Source organism: Oncorhynchus mykiss, chromosome 7, assembly GCF_057628025.1.
Source record: "Oncorhynchus mykiss isolate SJ-2025 chromosome 7, ASM5762802v1, whole genome shotgun sequence".
Lineage (NCBI taxonomy): Eukaryota > Metazoa > Chordata > Actinopteri > Salmoniformes > Salmonidae > Oncorhynchus > Oncorhynchus mykiss.
Genome location: NC_143028.1, coordinates 72,820,424 through 72,841,289, shown reverse-complemented (window position 1 = coordinate 72,841,289; position 20,866 = coordinate 72,820,424). Strand labels below are relative to the sequence as shown.

General features: G+C 40.1%; 1 protein-coding gene across 10 annotated transcripts in view; it reads right to left on the bottom strand.

The window, feature by feature from the left end:
* The window catches only part of rtf2 (replication termination factor 2), a 64,153-nt gene that overhangs the window by 37,490 nt on the left and 5,797 nt on the right, over positions 1–20,866 (bottom strand). For all 10 annotated transcript variants that reach the window (XM_021610669.3, XM_036984144.2, XM_021610670.3 and 7 more), the window contains 3 exons: positions 20,409–20,502; positions 19,775–19,914; positions 19,089–19,167 (listed from right to left, as the gene is read on the bottom strand). In XM_021610669.3, coding sequence (XP_021466344.2) covers positions 19,089–19,167; positions 19,775–19,914; positions 20,409–20,502 — 313 coding nt within the window. The remainder of the gene's footprint in view (positions 1–19,088; positions 19,168–19,774; positions 19,915–20,408; positions 20,503–20,866) is intronic.

The window sequence follows — 20,866 nt, the reverse complement described above, 5'->3', positions numbered from 1 at the left end:
AGGCAGGACGCATCGAAGTACGATTCTATTGCATTGACATACACGACTCAGACAGTACTCCACACAGACCATAACCAATCAGAGGTGCAGTAGACCTGTATGCAAATAACTATTTCCATATATGGATCGGTGCCATTCACTTTGAACTGGATTGTGTTTACAGCATGAGCGGTTGTGAGTATTCTCCGTAATAATGGTATGGGAATATTAATGCATTTTATTTTGTAAAGTGGTTTCTTGCATCAAACACAACAACATGTTCAGTCACCTCCTTGTCTGAAGGACGAAAGTCTAAATGTTGGCCTACCATTTTTCAATGAGGTTTCCTCTTGCTCGACATGGACTTTAGATGCTGATTTGACGCGATATTAATGGACGGTTACTTTACAACTGAGATGGCCTACTTTTGAATCATACCATTTCATCAAACATATCCAGGGAATGCATGATTGATATTTTGGATGTGCAACCTGTCAAAATAGGATACAGAATTATCTTCTTTTTTTTTGTTGCTCTACAGAGAAATTTACCAACATCTATATTTAGCCTATAGGCTATATTGTTCACCACCAGGAAGTGGGAACTCAAAACACTTAGGTAGATTGCTAACTCCAAATATGATATTGTTGCTATATAACCGTGTAGGCTAATTGATTAACCTAATCAGTAAATGTTGGCTAATGTCCTACAAAAACCTTTTTCCCAGGCATTTTTTTTTTACCCCCCACACCATTAACAAACATACGCATACGAAAAACAACTTAGACACCAACAAACAACATCTACCTCTCCTCTGTCCAGACCCACATGCTTACACTCCCATCCCTAGTGCATGCATTATTGCTTGCCACATGGCCTTAAATTGTACTAATTTGTCTTTCCTCGGTCGTCCATGCTATTTCAATATTTCAATAATAAAATCATTAGATTTTTCCATTTTGGTAATGATGGCGGATTGACTTTTTCAGCGCTAGGCCTAAGCTACTTGAAGTAGGCCTATTCACTACTCCGCGGGCACATCAAAAGCCATACTTACAGCCTACCTCGGCTGTAAAGTGGTGCCATGAACTCAATATTAAGGTGCGAAATACATTATATACTAGGCTACCCTGGGGCGGCAGGGTAGCCTAGTGGTTAGAGCGTTAACCTAGTAACTTAAAGGTTGCAAGTTTGAATCCCCGAGCTGACAAGGTACAAATCTGTCGTTCTGCTCCTGAACAGGCAGTTAACCCACTGTTCCTAGGCCGTCATTGAAAATAAGAATTTGTTCTTAACTGACTTGCCTAGTTAAATAAAAGGTAAAAAAAATAATAATAATAACAAAAATGATTAAATAAAAACTCAGAGAAAGCTGTGAGACTCTCCTCACAGAAAACAGTAGTTTCTTTGAAAACTGTATTTTCACACAATTGCATTTTGAGCAATGGTCATATGCTTTTTCTTCTCAGAATGCATCCCTCCCTCCTCCATGAACACAGTGGGGAGAGGGAGGAAGAGTGGCTCGCTCACACAGCAGACGACTGAGAAACAGGGACAGGCAGACGCTTTCATAGCAAGAATCAAAGTAATGCATAGGCTATTACTGTGGACCAAATAATGGTTTTAGAACCACCTACAGGAACATTGTGTAGAAGGAAAAAAATTGACGGAAATTACAGAAGTACACAAAATAAGGGGAAGGCAATGTAGGTGTCAGTAATTTTAGGTTCATGGTCACAGCTTTATGGGGCAGGCATGGTGGATGAGGCACCATGGTACTTTTCTATGTGCACCATGGTATACAGAAACAGTAGCTCCTACCTTTTATTTGCTTTATTTGGCTAAACAACGCGTATCATTACGTTAACTCAAAAAGGGAGAGTTGTATGTTCATATCAAAGCAAATTATTGATGCATTAGCAACGGAAATGTGGCCAACTCAATGGAATCAAACAAGTCAAAAACAGTTAATCATTCACAAGTGAGCACAAACAGCTAAAAGGTCCACAGATAGAACCCCCCACCTCCATCTGACAGAAATTCCGCAGGGCACGACAGAGGACAAGCTGTACTAAAGGTTGAGTAATCTACAGTAGAAGAGTCACACAAACAGCACCACTCTCCATTAGCAAACTACCTGAAGTGCCTCAAATGTTATTCTCAAACTGGCAATATACAGATGACTGACTATAACAGCAGGTTTTGTGTAACAAAGAAAACCACAGGGGAGTGGGTAGTGTAAGTGAGGGGTAGGCTTGGGCAGTACACCGGGGTATTTGGAAGTAGCCACGGGTAGGGCTTTGGCAGTCACAAATTTCGTCAGCCGGTGATTGTCAAGCAAATAACTGTCGGTCTCATATTTAGCATCTCCTGACTTCCACACACTGATGCAGATCTCTGAAGCATCTACATTTTAAAAAGTCAAATAAATAAATAGAGCCTACACCTTCACAATAACTCCATGCAATATAGCCTACACTATTACAATAAATCCATTATTTTAGACAGGTCTAAAGAAACATGATATAATGAAAATGTAGTCTATTTCAGAAGAACAGAATAGCATACTCTGAGTTGTCCTTATGTTAGGTCCTGATCTGGCTATGCCATATGGCTGTGGACTAAACTAGTTCATTTAGTAGACAAGATTTGCTTACAATTCTGTGACATTATTTTATTGTATGAAGAATACAATTGAACAAAGCTGAATAAAATAGAATAGGACATTTTCTCTAAGCGATTTGAGGGAATGCGCACATGCAGCTATTCTGTGTTGAGCAGTTAACAACGAAATAGGTACTCCTATAAGCTTAATTTAGAGTTTAATTTAACAAGTTGTTCTACAAATGTGGGGGCTACAGTGCCTTGCGAAAGTATTCGGCCTCCATGAACTTTGCGACCTTTTGCCACATTTCAGGCTTCAAACATAAAGATATAAAACTGTATTTTTGCCAAAAAGTTCAATTTTGGTTTCATCTGACCAGAGCACCTTCTTCCACATGTTTGGTGTCTCCCCCAGGTGGCTTGTGGCAAACTTTAAACGACACTTTTTATGGATATCTTTAAGAAATGGCTTTCTTCTTGCCACTCTTCCATAAAGGCCAGATTTGTGCAATATACGACTGATTGTTGTCCTATGGACAGAGTCTCCCACCTCAGCTGTAGATCTCTGCAGTTCATCCAGTGATCATGGGCCTCTTGGCTGCATCTCTGATCAGTCTTCTCCTTGTATGAGCTGAAAGTTTAGAGGGACGGCCAGGTCTTGGCAGATTTGCAGCGGTCTGATACTCCTTCCATTTCAATATTATCGCTTGCACAGTGCTCCTTGGGATGTTTAAAGCTTGGGAAATCTTTTTGTATCCAAATCCAGCTTTAAACTTTTTCACAACAGTATCTCGGACCTGCCTGGTGTGTTCCTTGTTCTTCATGATGCTCTCTGCGCTTTTAACGAACCTCTGAGACTATCAGAGTGCAGGTGCATTTATACAGAGACTTGATTACACACAGGTGGATTGTATTTATCATCATTAGTCATTTAGGTCAACATTGGATCATTCAGAGATCCTCACTGAACTTCTGGAGAGAGTTTGCTGCACTGAAAGTAAAGGGGCTGAATAATTTTGCACGCCCAATTTTTCAGTTTTTGATTTGTTAAAAAAGTTTGAAATATCCAATAAATGTCAATCCACTTCATGATTGTGTCCCACTTGCTGTTTATTCTTCACAAAAAAAAATACAGTTTTATATCTTTATGTTTGAAGCCTGAAATGTGGCAAAAGGTCGCAAAGTTCAAGGGGGCCGAATACTTTCGCACGGCACTGTATATGTTTTGATTTTTAATACATTGTAAGGCTTCATGATGCGACTAATGATGATTTGAAAAAAGTTGATTGAAAGGCATGAGGTCTGCTTTGTTTTTTGCAAAGGCTGTACACACTTCGTCAGTCTCTCGTTCACAATTTGAGAAGTACTTGATAATGCCTCGAATTTCCATAATACACCCTTGAAAAATCCATGCCTGCCTTCCCCGAAGCACCTCTCATCTCACTCACATGGCTCTCCATCACGTGATCGGTTCTTTCTCACAGGCTACAAGTGAAGACAGACACATCCGAGATGCAACTGCGCACGTCCTTATCCAATTCCGAGGTGCATATTGAAGATATTGGAAGAACTGTCCACATTTACTTTTTGTCAGCCAACAAGATGAGCAGGCCTAAGCACTAGCCTATGTCAATCAACTGTCTCCCACAGTACAAAAGTCGACCTATTCTATTCTGTGTGAGAAAATATTCTAAACATCGTCTGGGACAGTTGTGGGATGCGATAGATCCCAAATTAATACAACCACTAGCATCAAAACAAACGTTTTTAAGCAATGAGGCTGACACAGCAGATCACAACATTTAGCTTAAAATGTTTAAACTATTAGGCTATTTCCTCACATTATAAGCGCAGCAATGCGCACATGGCTAAGCACAAATGTTCCACTAGCGGGAAAACATAATTATCAAAAGTGACCAAAAAGCATTATGCATATAATGCTTTTATATAAAAATGTGTATTTTTAATGGTGAAGATTATTTTCCCCAAACTTGAAACACACGCTGCTTATGTATGCCAGTTAGGCTCTACACACTTTGTAAAGTGGATAAATGTGCTTAAATTTTAAGAAGTTATTTGGCCACTTTAGCTGTGATACAAACCTTATCAAGTATGAAGGTGAACGGAAAGGTTCTGGAGCAACGAACCGCCCTTGCTGTCTCTGCCTGGCCGGTTCCCCTCTCTCCATTGGGATTCTCTGCCTCTAACCCTATTACAGGGGCTGAGTCACTGGCTTACTGGTGCTCTTTCATGCTGTCCCTAGGAGGGGTGCGTCAATTGAGTGGGTTGAGTCACTGATGTGATCTTATTGTCTGGGTTGGCACCCCCCCTTGGGTTGTGCCGTGGCGGAGACCGTTGCGGGCTATACTCGGCCTTGGTATGGTGGTGGTTGAAGATATCCCTCAAGTGGTGTGGGGGCTGTGCTTTGGCAAAGTGGGTGGGGTTATATCCTTCCTGTTTGGCCCTGTCCGGGGGTATCATCGGATGGGGCCACAGTGTCTCCTGACCCCTCCTGTCTCAGCCTCCAGTATGTATGCTGCAGTAGTTTATGTGTCGGGGGGCTAGGGTCAGTTTGTTATATCTGGAGTACTTCTCCTGTCTTATCCTGTCTTATCCGGTGTCCTGTGTGAATTGTGTGCTCTCTCTAATTCTCTCTCTCTCGGCGTGGTAGAGATACTCTTAATGATCGGCTATGAAAAGGCAACTGACATTTACTCTTGAGGTGCTGACTTGCTGCACCCTCGACAACTACTGTGATTATTATTATTATTATTATTATTATTTGACCATGCTGGTCATTTATGAACATTTGATTATCTTGGCCATGTGCTGTTATAATCTCCACCTCGCACAGCCAGAAGAGGACTGGCCACCCCTCATAGCCTGGTTCCTCTCCAGGTTTCTTCCTAGGTTTTGGCCTTTCTAGGGAGTTTTTCCTAGCCAACATGCTTCGACACCTGCATTGCTTGCTGTTTGGGGTTTTAGGCTGGGTTTCTGTACAGCACTTTAAGATATCAGCTGATGTACGAAGGGCTATATAAATACATTTGATTTGATTTATCAAAACATATAGGCCTATGGGCTAGGCTACATGAGGCGTGCGACTATGCTTAGAAAAAGTCACAAAAAAAGGCATTGTTTCTTGCCTTTAGCTGGGCATCATTCACAAGTGATAATATATAATTCACAAGTGTAAGGCTAATAATGTCACCCATTGTCACCCGTGAACCGTTTGATTTTCAAATACATTTGCATTGATGTCAGAGTGGTTAGAGGGACAATAGAGTGCAGAGTACCAGGCAGTTAGCAAGTTTGGTAGACTACTAATGACCAGCAGCATCAGAACTTGGAGAAGCCTAATTACCGTAACTAAACAGTCACATGAAATTTGACTGCCTTCATGACTCGTGACTGCCGGTGTGGCAGTAATACGGTCGCTGCAACAACCCTAGCCACGGGATGGTTTTTCAATTCCGTTGAAACTATTTACTTAAAAAAAATATATTATAAATTGAAAAATGAGTAGCTACTTTTTAAGTACAGTGCCTTCAGAATGTATTCATAGCCCTTGATTTTTTTCTCTCACCCATCTACACACAATAACCCATCATGACAGGGTGAAAACATGTTTACAGAAATGTTAGCAAATGTATTGAAAATACAGAAATCTCATTTACACAAGTATTCATGTCACACCCCTTTGCTATGTCACTCCAAATTGAGATTAGGTGCATCCAATTTTATTTGATCTTCCTTGATGTCACTACAACTAGAGCTCTGGTACCCAACATGAGCCAGACTGACCCCGACTGACTTCATCAGGAAATGCATCGCCGACATCGTACCCTCAGTGAAGATTCACTGCTTCCCCAATAGAAAGCTCTGGATTAACACAAGAGGTTGGCGCTAAGGTAAAGGACAGGGGAACCCACACACAGAGCAATCACAGCCAACTCCGATGCCACGGCTGAGGACACAAACAAGTACAAGAAGTCCTGCTACGACCTCTGCAGAGCCATCAAACAAGCAAAAGGACAATATATGCTCAAAGTGGAATCCTATTACACAGGCGCCGATGCCTGCTGCATGTGGCAGGGGCTACAGTCCATTACAGATTACAAAGGAAGACACAGCTGGGATCTGCCCAACAATGCCTCTCTACCAGACAAACTTAATGCATTTTATGCACGCTTTGACAAAAACAATACCAAGCCTTGCATGAGGGCCCCCCGCCAACCGAGAAGACTGGATGATCTCGCTCGTCGAGGCTGACGTGAGTAAGGTTTTCAATCAGGTCAATACTCGCAAGGCCACGGGGCTGGATGATTTTCCAAGGCACATCCTCAGTGCATGCGCAGAAGAGCTGGCAACCATATTCCTGGTAATTTTCAACCTCTCCTTGTCCCAGTCTGTAATTCCCAAGTCTCAAGCTGAACACCATCATTCCTCTTCCCAAGAACTCTAACATGCTGACCACACCCCCCGCGGTGTATGCATGAGCGTTGCAAAACAAATGTACACATACATGTTATTCAATCATTGCACCCACACTGCTCGCACGCGTCTGCATAGCCAGGCGCTAAAATTGAACTTGGTTCTATTTGTGACACTTGACACTCTGCAAGTTCTACCTCTCCCATCTCCTCATAGTTTTTTAGGAGCAAATACCCACGTGGGTGATTGAAAGATGAACTGAGGTCCACACTCCAGTCCAGTTGGTGGTGGTAATGCAAATTAAAGTTGTAAAACCAAAATATAAAGTCCAAAGAAGAAGCCTGAAGGAGGAGAGATTACTAGAAACAAACTTAGTTTACCCTTTTCTCTGTGGATTAATTGTCAGTGTAGAGGAACTTGTGCATTTCAGGTAAAATAACAACCCAATGCTTATATCCCAGGACAAATTAGCTAGCTAGCTAAATTGCCAAAAATGTTAAATGCTTTTCGACCTGTCCCCAAATTAATGTAGTTTCTTCAGAGTTCTTTTTGATATTTCAACCTGTGTGTCCTGATCACGTCTGGTGTGGGTGCAAAAAAAATCAACATGCGCACGAGCGATGTGGTCAGCATGTAAGGCTACCTGCCACAATGACTACCGCCCTGTAGCACTCACGTCTGTAATCAGGAATCGCTTTGAAAGGCTGGTTATTGCACACAACAACATCATCCCAGACCCACTCCAAACTGCATACCACACCAACCAACCCATAGACAACACAATCTCAATTGCACTCCACACTGCCCTCACCCACCCTAGATAAGTGGAATGCTTTGCAAAAGTATTCAGACCCCTTGGATTTCTTAAAATGTGTTACAGTGTGATTAACATTAATTGTAATGTCTTAGTCAATCTACACAAAACACTTGAGTGTCAAAGTGGAAGAAAAATATAACATTTAAGGGAAAAAAATGCATAACTAAAATATAAGTATAAAAATATAAAGTATAAAATATAAGTTTGTGGATCACAAGTATTCAGGCCCATTGTTTACGCAAGCCTAAATTAGTTCTAGAGTACAATTTGGCTAAACAAATCACATAAGTTACATGGACTCACTCCGTGTGAGTCCATGTAACTTAAAAACAACATCTGTAAGGTCCCTCAGTTAAGTATTGAATTTCAATCCGCATGCAATATCCCTTTGTCATCCAACACCATGAAGAAAGAACTGGCAGTTCAAGAGAGAGACTAAGACCAGGGAGATTTTTGAAAGCCTCAAAGAAGTTCAGTGATTGGTAACAATTACAAACCAGACACTGAATATCTCTTTAAGCATGATCAACTTCATAAATATGCTATGGATTAGGTATTAAACCACCCAGACACATCAAAGATACAGTCGTCCTTCTGAACTGAGCTGCAGGACAGGAATGAAACTGCTTAGGGATGTTATGATGGGGCTATTGGCTACAGAGTTCAATGGCTGTGATGGGGGAACACTGAGGATGGATCAACAACATTGTAGTGACTCTACAATAATGACCTAAATGACAGAGTAAAAAGAAGAATACAAATATACAGAATACATGTTTTCCCAACCATGAAGCTTGTATGCAAAGGCACTGAAGTAATACTGTGAAAAAAAACACAGCAAGGGAGGTCCCATGTCAAATCCAAATGCCAGTACATCACTGGGCCCGAGCACCCTGACATCCAGGACCTCCATATCAAAGAGTGTGAAAGGAAGGCCAGGAAAATTGTTAAAGAACCCAGCCACCCAAGCCATAGAATGTTCTCTCTGCTTCTGCGCAGCAAGCATTACCGGAGCAACAAGTGTGAAACCAACAGGCTCCTGAACAGTTTCTATTCCCAAGCCATAAGACTTAAATACAGTGGACTCTAAAATTACTGGCACCCCTGACTGGCAATGCACAAACAATACTTTAAATATATAAACAATATAATTAGAGATGAACTCAAAATAGCAACATGTGAGAAATACTGTACTTTATTAAACCCACCAAAATACATTTCACCAAAATCAAGGTTTCATAATTATTGGCACTCATTTATAACTTAGTGCAACCACCTCTGGCAAGGATAAGAGCCTGGTCTTTTCCTGTAATGTTTGACAAGGTTAAGGAACACATTTGGAGGGATTTTGGACCATTCCTTCACATTCTTGGGTTTTTCACTTATCAACTGCCCTCTTCAACTCAGCCCACAGGTTTTGATTGGATTGAGATCTGGTGACTGAGATGGCCACGGGAGAACATTGATTTTGTTGTCACAGAACCATTTCTGTGTGGATCTTGAGTTGTGTTTAGGGTCATTGTCTTGTTGGAAAGTCCACACACGGCCAAGTCCCAGCCTTCTGGCAGAGGCAACCAGATTGTCAGCCAAAATTGCCTGATACTTGGTGGAATTCATTATGCCATCAATATTAACCAGTGCCTCTGGACCTCTGGAATTAAAAAAGCCCCATCAGACGCCACACATCACTGACCCATCACCATATTTCACCGTGGGTATGAGGTGCCTCTCCTGTTTCGACACCAAACATGCCCTATGCTGTATCTGACCAAAATGTTAAATTTTGAGAGCACCTTCTTCCAATCATAATTTAAATTACATTTGGCAAACTCCAAGCGCTTGTGACTGTGTCTTGGGGTCATTAAGGGCTTTCTTCTGACAACCTTTCCAAAGAGCCTGTGGTTGTGGAGGTGGCGTCTGATGGTGCTTTTTTAAACCTGGTGACCCCAAGACGCCACCAAGGCCTGCAATTCTTTCACAGTGATTGTTGGGGATTTTGTTGCTTCTCTCGCGATCCTCCTCCCCATCCTGGGGGGCAAAATGCATTTGCGTCCTCTACCCGTGTGGTTTTCAACTGTTCCATATCTTTTGAATTGTTCAATAATTACCCTGACAGTGCTCAGTGGTATATTCAATCGTTTGTGGATCTTCTTGTAGCCATTACCAGATTTATGAAGGTCTACGACCATCTGTCCCTTTTGAACTGCCAGTTCTTTTGTTTTTTTCATGGTGTTGGATGACAAAGGGATATTGCATGATTGTTACCTAATTGTTATACCCTAGTGAAAAAGGAAGTGATGTAATGGCTCAATATAGTTCCTTAACACTTAGATAAACTTAAATAAGTGGAATTTAATTCCTGGTTTAATTTTGGTAGATGTTATTTACAATAATATTCAAGGGTGCCATTAATTGTGAAACCTTGATTTGGAGGACATTGATTTTTAATTAAATCAATAAATTATTTTGGTGGTTTCCATTGAAACACTAATAAAGTAACGTATTTTTCACATTTTGGTATTTTGAGTTTCTCTCTATAGTTATATTGTTATATTTTTTAAGCATTGTTTGTTCATTGCCAGTCAGGGGGGCCAGTAATTTTGGAGCCCACTGTAGCTAACAAAACGGCTACACAGACTGACTATGCACACAAACAGGATTCTACACACTGGCTGTGTCCGAATAACCATACTAGCGTACTACATACTTTAACTGCATACTATGTACTCATCATCGCATACTATTTAGCACATAACGACTAGTAAAAAGTATGTAGTATGCCACAGCTGCAACGCAGTAGCGTCTCCTGACTGGCTGAGTAGATGGAGGCTGGGTGGATTTTTCCAAATTCAACAGACATGCATCGCATTAACCAGCCTGATAATAGTTCATTTCCATTTCAATTCATTTCTCCAAACTCTGAATAGAGAAGGAATTGAGTTATAGGCCTACTCAGACTGGTTATAGGCAGACTATTAGGAAGCAACATAATAAAGTAAAGCACGGATCATTGGGAGCAAGATCAGAATGACATTAATTAAATAATTCAACAGGAAGCCTAACATCCATATGTTTAAATCAAAAGGCCTGATTAGCATGACGTTAAAAACGCAGCCACATCCAGAGTCCCCCGATGTCGACACGTTCAGAAAAAAAAAGTTTAATATTTCGTTTAAAAGCTCTGACAACGGCCAAGAGAACAGTAAACACTTTTCAATGACAAAAAAAATGTATCCAGTATGGCTAAAAAATTATAATAATATGCCTATTATGAAATACTCGTTATTTTAAGCAGACCAAAAACACCTTAGCCTACAGTACCAGTCAAAAGTTTGGAAACGCCTACTCATTCAAGGGTTTTTCTTAATTTTTTCCTATTTTCTACATTGTAGAATAATAGTGAAGACAATGAAATTATACATATGGATTCATGTAGTAACCAAAAAAGTGTTAAGCAAATCGAAATATATTTCATATTTGAAATTCTTCAAAGTATCCACAGTTTTCCTTGATGCTTTGCACACTCTTGGCATTCTCTCAACCAGCTTAATCTGGAATGCTTTTCTTTCACTCTGCAGTCCAACTCATCCCAAACCATCTCAATTGGGTTGAGGTCAGGTGATTGTGGAGGCCAGGTCATCTGCTGCAGCACTCCATCCCTCTCCTTCTTGGTCAAACAGCCCTTACACAGCCTGGAGGTGTGTTGGGTCATTGTCCTGTTGAAAAATATAGAAAATGATAGTCCCACAAAGCGCAAACCAGATGGGATGGCTTTGTGCAGCAGAATGCTGTGGTAGCCATTCAGGAAGCCACGGTGGGAATTCCACATTCTCCTACTCTGCATCTCAGAAAGACGGAGGTTGGAACCAAATTTGGACTCATCAGACCGAAGGACAGATTTCCACCGGTCTAATGTCCATTGCTCGTGTTTCGGGGTCCAAGCAAGTCTCTTATTATTATTGGTGTCCTTTAGTAGTGGTTTCTTTGCAGCAATTCAACCATGCTTCACGCAGTCTCCTCTGGAGAGTTGATGTTGATGTGTCTGTTACTATAACTCTGTGAAGCATTTATTTGGGCTGCAGTTTCTGAGGCTGGTAACTCTAATGAACTTATCCTCTGCAGCAGAGGTAACTCTGGGTCTTCCTTTCCTGTGGAAGTCCTCACGAGAGCCAGTTTCATCATAGTGCTTGATGGTTTTTGCGACTGCACTTGCAGAAACTTTCAAAGTCCTTGGAACTTTTCCAGATTGACTGACCTTCAAATCTTAAAATAATGATGTACTGTTGTTTCTCTTTGCTTATTTGAGCTGTTCTTGCCATAATATGGACTTGGTCTTTTACCAAAAAGGGCTATCTTCTGTATACCACCTTGTCACAACACAACTGATTGGCTCAAACGCATTAAGGAAATAAATTCCAGAAATTAACTTTTAACAAGGCATACGTTAATTGAAATTATTCCAGGTGACAACGTCATGAAGCTGGTTGAGAGAATGCCAAGAGTGTGCAAAGCTGTCATCAAGGCAAAGGGTGTCTACTTTGAGGAAGATTTGTTTAACGCTTATTTGGTTACTACATGATTCCATATGTGTTATTTCATAGTCTTGATGTCTTCACTATTATTCTACAATGTAGAAAATAGTAAAAATAATGAAAAACCCTGGAATGAGTAGGTGTGTCCAAACTTTTGACTGGTACTGTACATTTGAACACCACCACAGAAGCTTTGCTATTCGGCATCTTCCCAATTAAGTAGCCTAGTTTTGTTGTTTGGCTACTTTAAGAAAACTTGGGCCTAACATTCGCAGCCGACCTCTTCCAATGTATTGTGGACAAGTGTGCATCGAATTCTACGAGATGAAGAGCGGAAATTAGTATAAAATCCTGGCATTTAAAATATACTTGATTTTCGAAAATTCACACACTCCATTTTCCCATACAGAGAATGCATCATGACCAATTGCGTTGTTTCCCATTATTCGTTGATTTTGGTAGTGCATCCCCATAGCTAATTGATCAGCTGTTGTCAATGCCAAAAATAGTATGACATCCTGCATTTAAAGTAGGCTTGGGTGGTATACCGGGGTATTTGAAAAAGGCACAGGACGGTTTTTCAATACCGCCAATACAATTTCTTAGAAGATTTTCAATAAATTTGAATATTTGTAGATACTTTAGAAGTTAATACCTGCAGTCAACTTAAGCAATAAGTTAGGAGACTACGTTCTTCATTTCACCTGTCATATTTTACATTATGAAGAGTACCGTAGTACCCCAGAGCAGTCACATGTTTGTTTGTAAATAGCAGAACGGGAGATGGCGGGAGCTGTTGTGCGGTGCACACGAGGTGATGAAGTACACTTTTATGCAAATCACTTCTAAATATTTGCCATCCGATATCTTATAATAGCTTTCTGCCAGAAGTCAAAGACCTGTCTGTACAACTACCATTTGTTCCCTGTACTTCCTACAAGCAATTTTTTTCCTCCTCCGTTCTTCACCCCTCTGCTCCTTGTACACATGCATGCTTTTCTGAAGGAAGAACAGCATCACAACTTTGTTCATTTGCACAATTTCTCTCATTCACTTTAGCATGACAGATGTCCACATTCACTGAAAATGACATGCTACACTTGTATAACTTAATGAGCTGGATTTGCCTGTCTTAGCAATTAGTTTATGTTAGCAAAATGCTGATGAGTGAAAACTATGTGATTTCACAATCTATTTGTACAATTTGTTTTAGCATTCTGGTAATAGAGACCCAATGGGCTTTTCTTGCGTTTTTAGCGCCCCCTTGTTTGCTATGCTGCTAATACTGTAAATCCTGGGATAAGAGGAGGACAGTATGACAATGTGAAAATCTGGACACCGCCCAAGTCTAATTTAAAGTATAATCGATTTTCTAAACGTCGTATACAGTCGTGGCCAAAAGTTTTGAGAATGACACAAATATTATTTTTCATAAAGTCTGCTGCCTCAATTTATATGATGGCAATTTTATATACTGTTATGAAGAGTTATCAGATGAATTGCAATTAATTGCAAAGTCCCTCTTTGCCATGCAAATTAACTGAATACCCCAAAAATATTTCCACTGCATTTCAGCCCTGCCACAAAAGGACCAGTTGACATCAGGTCAGTGATTCTCTTATTAACTTCTCTAGGGTAGGGGGCAGCATTGGGAATTTTGGATGAAAAGCGTGCCCAAATTAAACTGCCTGCTACTCTGCCATAAAATAGAAAATATGCATATAATTAGTAGATTTGGGTAGAAAACACTCTGAAGTCTCTAAAACTGTTTGAATGATGTATGTGAGTATAACAGAACTCATATGGCAGGCAAAAACCTGAGAAAAAAAATCCAACCAGGAAGTGGGAAATCTGAGGTTTGTAGTTTTTCGACTCTTGCCCTATCGAATACACAGTGTCTATGGGGTCATGTTGCACTTCCTAAGGCTTCCACTCGGTGTCAACAGTCTTTAGAAACTTGTTTGATGCTTCTACTGTGAAGTGGGGTCAAATGAGAGGGGAATGAGTCAGAGGTCTGCCAGCAGCCACAAGCTCTGTCTCGCGCGTTCACGTGAGAGCGAGCTGTGTTCCATTGCTTTTCTACAGACAAAGGAATTTTCCGGTTGGAACATTATTGAAGATTTATGTTAAAAACATCCTAAAGATTGATTCTATACATCGTTTGACATGTTTCTACGGACTGTAACGGAACTTTTTGATGTTTCGTCTGCAACTAGTGAACGCGCTTCGTGAGTTTGGATTTGTTTACCAAATACGCTAACAAAAGAAGCTATTTGGACATAAATGATGAACATTATCGAACAAAACAAACATTTATTGTGGAACTGGGATTCCTGGGAGTGCATTCTGATGAAGATCATCAAAGGTAAGTGAATATTTATAATGCTATCTCTGACTAATGTTGTCTTCAACATGGCGGATATAAATTTGGCTTGATTTGTCGTCTGAGCATCGTACTCAGATTATTGCATGGTTTGCTTTTTTCCGTAAAGTTTTAACGGTTGAATTAAGGAGAAGTATATATTTAATTCTGTGAATAACACTTGTATCGTTTATCAATGTTTATTATGAGTATTTCTGTAAATTGATGTGGCTCTCTGCAAAATTACCGGATGTTTTGGAACTACTGAACATAGCGTGCCAATGTAAACTCAGATTTTTGGATATAAATATGAACTTTAGTGGAACAAAACATATAGGACTTCATGTTACACAATACATGTGAGTGTCATCTGATGAAGAGCATCAAAGGTTAGTGATTAATTTTAGCTATATATCTGACTCTTTGGCTGGAAAAATGGCTGTGTTTTTCTGTGACTTGGCTCTGACCTAGCAATCGTTTGGTTTGCTTTCGTCGTAAAGCCTTTTTGAAATCGGACACTGTGGCTGGATTTACAACAAGTGTATCTTTAAAATGGTGTAAAATACATATATGTTTGAGGAATTTTAATTATGGGATTTCTGTTGTTTTGAATTTGGCGCCCTGCAGTTTCACTGGCTGTTGACAGGTGGCACGCTACCATCCCACGTACCCTAGAGAGGTTAACACAAGAGAGTGTTGACGAGGACAAGGCTGGAGATCACTCTGTCATGCTGATTGAGTTCGAATAACAGACTGGAAGCTCCAAAAGGAATGTGTTGCTTGGAATCATTGTTCTTCCTCTGTCATTGTTTTGCACAAAAAGGGATTCACCGGCAAGGATATTGCTTCCAGTAAGATTGCACCTAAATCAACCATTTATGGGATCATCAAGAACTTCAAGGAGAGAGGTTCAATTGTTGTGAAGAAGGCTTCAGGGCGCCCAAGAAAGTCCAGGAAGCGCCAGGACCGTCTCCTAAAGTTGATTCAGCTGCGGGATCGGGGCACCACCAGTACAGAGCTTGCTCAGGAATGGCAGCAGGCAGGTGTGAGTGCATCTGCACGCACAGTGAGGTGAAGACTTTTGGAGGATGGCCTGGTGTCAAGAAGGGCAGCAAAGAAGCCACTTCTCTCCAGGAAAAACGTCAGGGACAGACTGATATTCTGCAAAAGGTACAGGGATTGGACTGCTGAGGACTGGGGTAAAGTAATTTTCTCTGATGAATCCTCTTTCCGATTGTTTGGGGCATCCGGAAAAAAGCTTGTCCGGAGAAGAAAGGTGAGCGCTACCATCAGTCCTGTGTCATGCCAACAGTGAAGCATCCTGAGACCATTCATGTGTGGGGTTGCTTCTCAGCCAAGGGAGTGGGCTCATTCACAATTTTGCTTAAGAACACAGCCATGAATAAAGAATGGTACCAACACATCCTCCAATAGCAACTTCTCCCAACCATCCAGGAACAGTTTGGTGACGAACAATGCCTTTTCCAGCATGATGGAGCACCTTGCCATAAGGCAAAAGTGATAACTAAGTGGCTCGGGGAACAAAACATTGATATAGAATATATAGACTCTTTGCATCAACTTCATGTAATTGTCAATAAAAGCCTTTAACACGTATGAAAATCGTGTAATTATACTTCAGTATTCCATAGTAACATCTGACAAAAATATCTAAAGACACTGAAGCAAGCAAACTTTGTGAAAATGTATTTTTGTGTCATTCTCAAAACTTTTGGCCACAACTGTACTATTCATCTTTCTTTTGTCACATACTCAAGCGGGACACAAACAAGCAGGCAGCAGAGTCCTGTTTTACCACCTGAGTAAGTACTAATTTAGGACACAAGTATGGGTAATCGGACAAGGCCACTCACTCACTCTGACTCTACACAAACAGACTAATATACAATCATCAAATACACTGCTGCTAGTCTGTTTATCATATTTCCTGATGCCTAGTCATTCAGGGCCTTCAGAAAGCATTCACACCCCTTTACTTTTTCCACATTTTGTTGTGTTACAAAGTGGGATTAAAATGGATTTGTCATTTTTTTGTCAACAATCTACACAAAATACTCTAGTGTTAAAGTGGAAGACAAAATGTAAAATGTATGTATGTATATATATAACACGCAAAAATATCTTCATTAGACAAGTATTCAATACATGTTAGAATCCCCTTTGGCAGTGATTACAGCTGTGAGTCTCTAAGAGCTTTCCACACCTGGATTGTAGAATATTTACACATTCTTTTCATGTCAAATATATTGTTGATTTGTCCATTGCTGGACAACCATTTCAGGTCTTGCCATAGAGTTTTGACTTAAATCTGCATGAAAATCTAACTCAGCCACTCAGGAACATTCACTGTCTTCTTGGTAAGCAACTCCAGTATAGATTTGGCCTTGTGTTTTAGGTTATTGTCCTGCTAAATGGTGAAATAATATCCAAGTGTCTGGTGGAAAGCAGACTGAACCAGGTATTCCTCTAGGATTTTGCATGTGCTTAGCTGCATTTGTTTCGCTAAATAACTCCCCAGTCCTTAACGATTACAAGCATACCCATAACATGATGCAGCCACCACTATGCTTAAATATGGAGAGTGGTACTCCGTAATGTGTTCTATTGGATTTGTCCCAAACAAAACACTTTGTATTCAGGACAAAAAGTGAATTGTTTTGCCACATTTCTTGCAGTATTACTTTAGTGCCGTGTTGCAAACAGGATGCTTTTACATTTTTTGTTTTATTCTATACACTCTGTCAATGAGGTTAGTAAGTATTGGAGAGTATCTACAATGTTGTTAATCCTTCCTCAGTTTTCTCCTATCACAGCCATTAAACTCTATAACTGTTTTAACGTCACAACTGGATTCATGTCAAATCCCTGAGTGGTTTCCTACCTCTCCGGCAACTGAGACTAGGCATATTGACACACCAGCCAAAGTGTAATTAATGACTTCACCATGCTCAAAGGGATATTCAATGTCTGCTTTTTATATTTTAACCCGTCTACCAATAGGTGCCCTTCTTTGCAAGGCATTGGAAAACCTCCCTGGTCTTTGTGGTTGAATCTGTATTTGAAAATCACGGCTCGACTGAGGGACCTCACAGATTGTATATGTGGGGTACAGTGATGAGGTAGTCATTCAAAAATCATGTTAAACACTATTTTTGTAGATTTTTTTTAAAACAATGAACATAAATTATTGTTTCATTCAATTTCACATAATTTCATGATGCTCATTATATGTTAAAGTTGAACCAAAATATTATATGGAACAAAAACTAAATGAAATACAAAATGATTGTGAATTGAATGAAACAATAATGTATGTCGATGCTAATATGATGTACAATATTCCATTATGTTTCTATATGATAACAATAGCGTAATATATTTAATATGCCATATATATACACACCTTTTTTTTTTTTTACAGTTTCCCTAATTAATTTTAATTAACTTAATCATTATGACACACCCCTCACTACTGTCATTGGTTACACTAATTGCATTGTGTGTCTACATAACCTGGTTCAAGTATTCATGACATTACCTTGAGGAAGGCACAGTGATGCCGAAACGTTGGTAAATACCCATTCAATTGCTGGGAGATTATTATACATAGAGTGCAACTTTCTTTATTTTGATAGTAAACACTATTATTGCACACAGAGTGAGTCCATGCAACTTGTTGTGTGACTTGTTAAAGGAAAACGCCAATCAAAAATTATAATTTGGTATTTGTTTGTCCATTATGCATTGTTGACATAGTCCTAAATGTTTTGAAAGACATATAACTTTCAAAATACAGGAAGTATCCCCGTATGATGCATTTTAATTAAATGCAACATGTTAAGCACATTTTTACTCCTGAACGTATTTAGGCTTGTCATTATAAAGGGGTTGAATAGTTATTGACTCAAAACATTTCAGCTTTACATTTTTGATTAATTTGTAAATATAAAAAAAAAAAACATAATTCCCCTTCCACAAATGATGGGGTATAGTGGGTAGGCCAGTGACAACAACAAAAAAATCACCACAATTGAATCAATTTTAAATTCAGGATGTAACAACAAAATTTGGAAAAAGTCAAGGGGTGTGAATACTTTCTGAAGGCACTCTATCTACCCCTACCACTCCAGTATACCTGCACATTGTAAATAAGGTATAGGTACTGACCCTGGAACTGACTCTGTATATAGTTTATCTACTCCTCATGTGTACTATAGATATTAGTTACTGCATTGTTGGGCGAGAGCTTGCTAGAAACTGTACAATAAAACTTGAAAGTCAGCCAACTGCAGAACAGCAGATAGCTTGTTGGAGAGGATGCTACATAGTCTTGACCAACCTTGTGACATATCTCAGTCTTGACTTCCTTCAGGGCCCGGTCGGAAAACACACAACCACAGGTACGCAGAAAACAGAACCTAAGAGACAAGATCACACACAAGGGTTAAGGTTGTGAGGCAACAAACCTCTATTGTCCCCTTTTACTCTGTCTACCTGCCCGTCTCCTTCCTTCTATTCCTATCCAGAAGGAGTTCAGAATTATATTGTCCTTAAAAAAATGTCTTAAAGAAAGTGACAATGCTCAAATAGTGGAGTGGCTCACATTATCACTCAATCTCATCTCTACAGTTTAGCGTCCTCTACAGTTTAGAGTACTACTGCACAGACCCTGGTCCCAGATCTGTGTGCGCTCTTGCCAACCCCGTTACCGTCATTGTGAATGACAGGCCGAGACTCAGGCTAGAGGCAACTGCATTAGATTCAGTGCCAGTACTCTGTAAGATGCAGACATTGTGAGATGACACTTTGAGACCAAACTGCACCCATCTATGCTTCTCATTGAATAAGATGGTGAGACGTTGACGAGATGCTAGTATCTAGGGTCCTATACATTAGTTCACACCGTAGCAAAACATTTTGCAAAGGAGAACAAGCCTTACTAATTGGACAAATTTAGGTAGGTCCCTCAGAGCGATGAAGAAATCCATGAGGAATGACGTGCACGCACACACACGCACACAGTACCTATGTTTGCCATTCATCTCCAGGCCCACCACAGGACAGATGAACATGGCACAGTGCATGTCCTCGTAGCGGTCCCCTTTGGTGTTCCTCCTCTCGCCTTCCCAGGCTGGGTTGTCAGTCAGGTTCAGCTCCTTTATATCCTGTGGAATGACACACACACCATAATATTATGGGTTATCATTTCATTTGATTCCCTTTAGATAATGCAATGATATTAGGGCTGGGAATTGCCAGGGACCTCACAATAAGATATTATCACGATACTTAAGTGACGATACGATATGTATTGCGATTCTCACGATTCTACATGTATGGTAATTCGGTACTGAGATTTTATTGCGATGTGATGTTCCAAACATATTGCTCACTATATGTCTGCTGCAGAAATACAAGAGAGCACGAGAAAACGAATTCTGATCAATCAGGGAAATAAAAGTGCAGGAAAGATGTTGGCTTGCTATTTCAAAAGAAGATGTAGAACCAGATATAGGATAAAAACAATTTTTTACAAATCAACAAAAGAGTCAATATAATATCATCCAAAAATAATATTGCAATGTAACTGTATAGATTTTTTCCCCCATCACTAAATTATATGTGTGGCCTCTGCTGAAACCACGGATAATTACCATACCTTAATGCCACGAAGGTGTGATACAACCTCGCTGTTGGGTCTATCTGCGGATTTATCCAGAAGGAACTCAATCACGGCATCTTTGTTGTAAAGTCTGTAAACAAGAATAACATTTAGATTACAGAATACATGTGTGATAGTTCTATCTAATAGACCTGTTTTGACAAAAATTTGAGAACTGTTAAATGTTGACTCTTGGCCCCTGACCATTTCCTGTTGCATGGGGCAAGATTTTTGATTTTATTTAACCTTTATCTAACTAGGCAAGTCGGTTAAGAACAAATTCTTATTTACAATGACGGCCTACCCCGGCCAAACCCTAACCCGGACGACGCTGTGCCAATTGTGCGCCGCCCTATGGTGTATCCCAATCACGGCCGGTTGTGATACAGCCTAGAGTCAAACCAGGGTCTGTAGTGACTCCTCTTGCACTGAGATGCAGTGCCTTAGAACGCTGC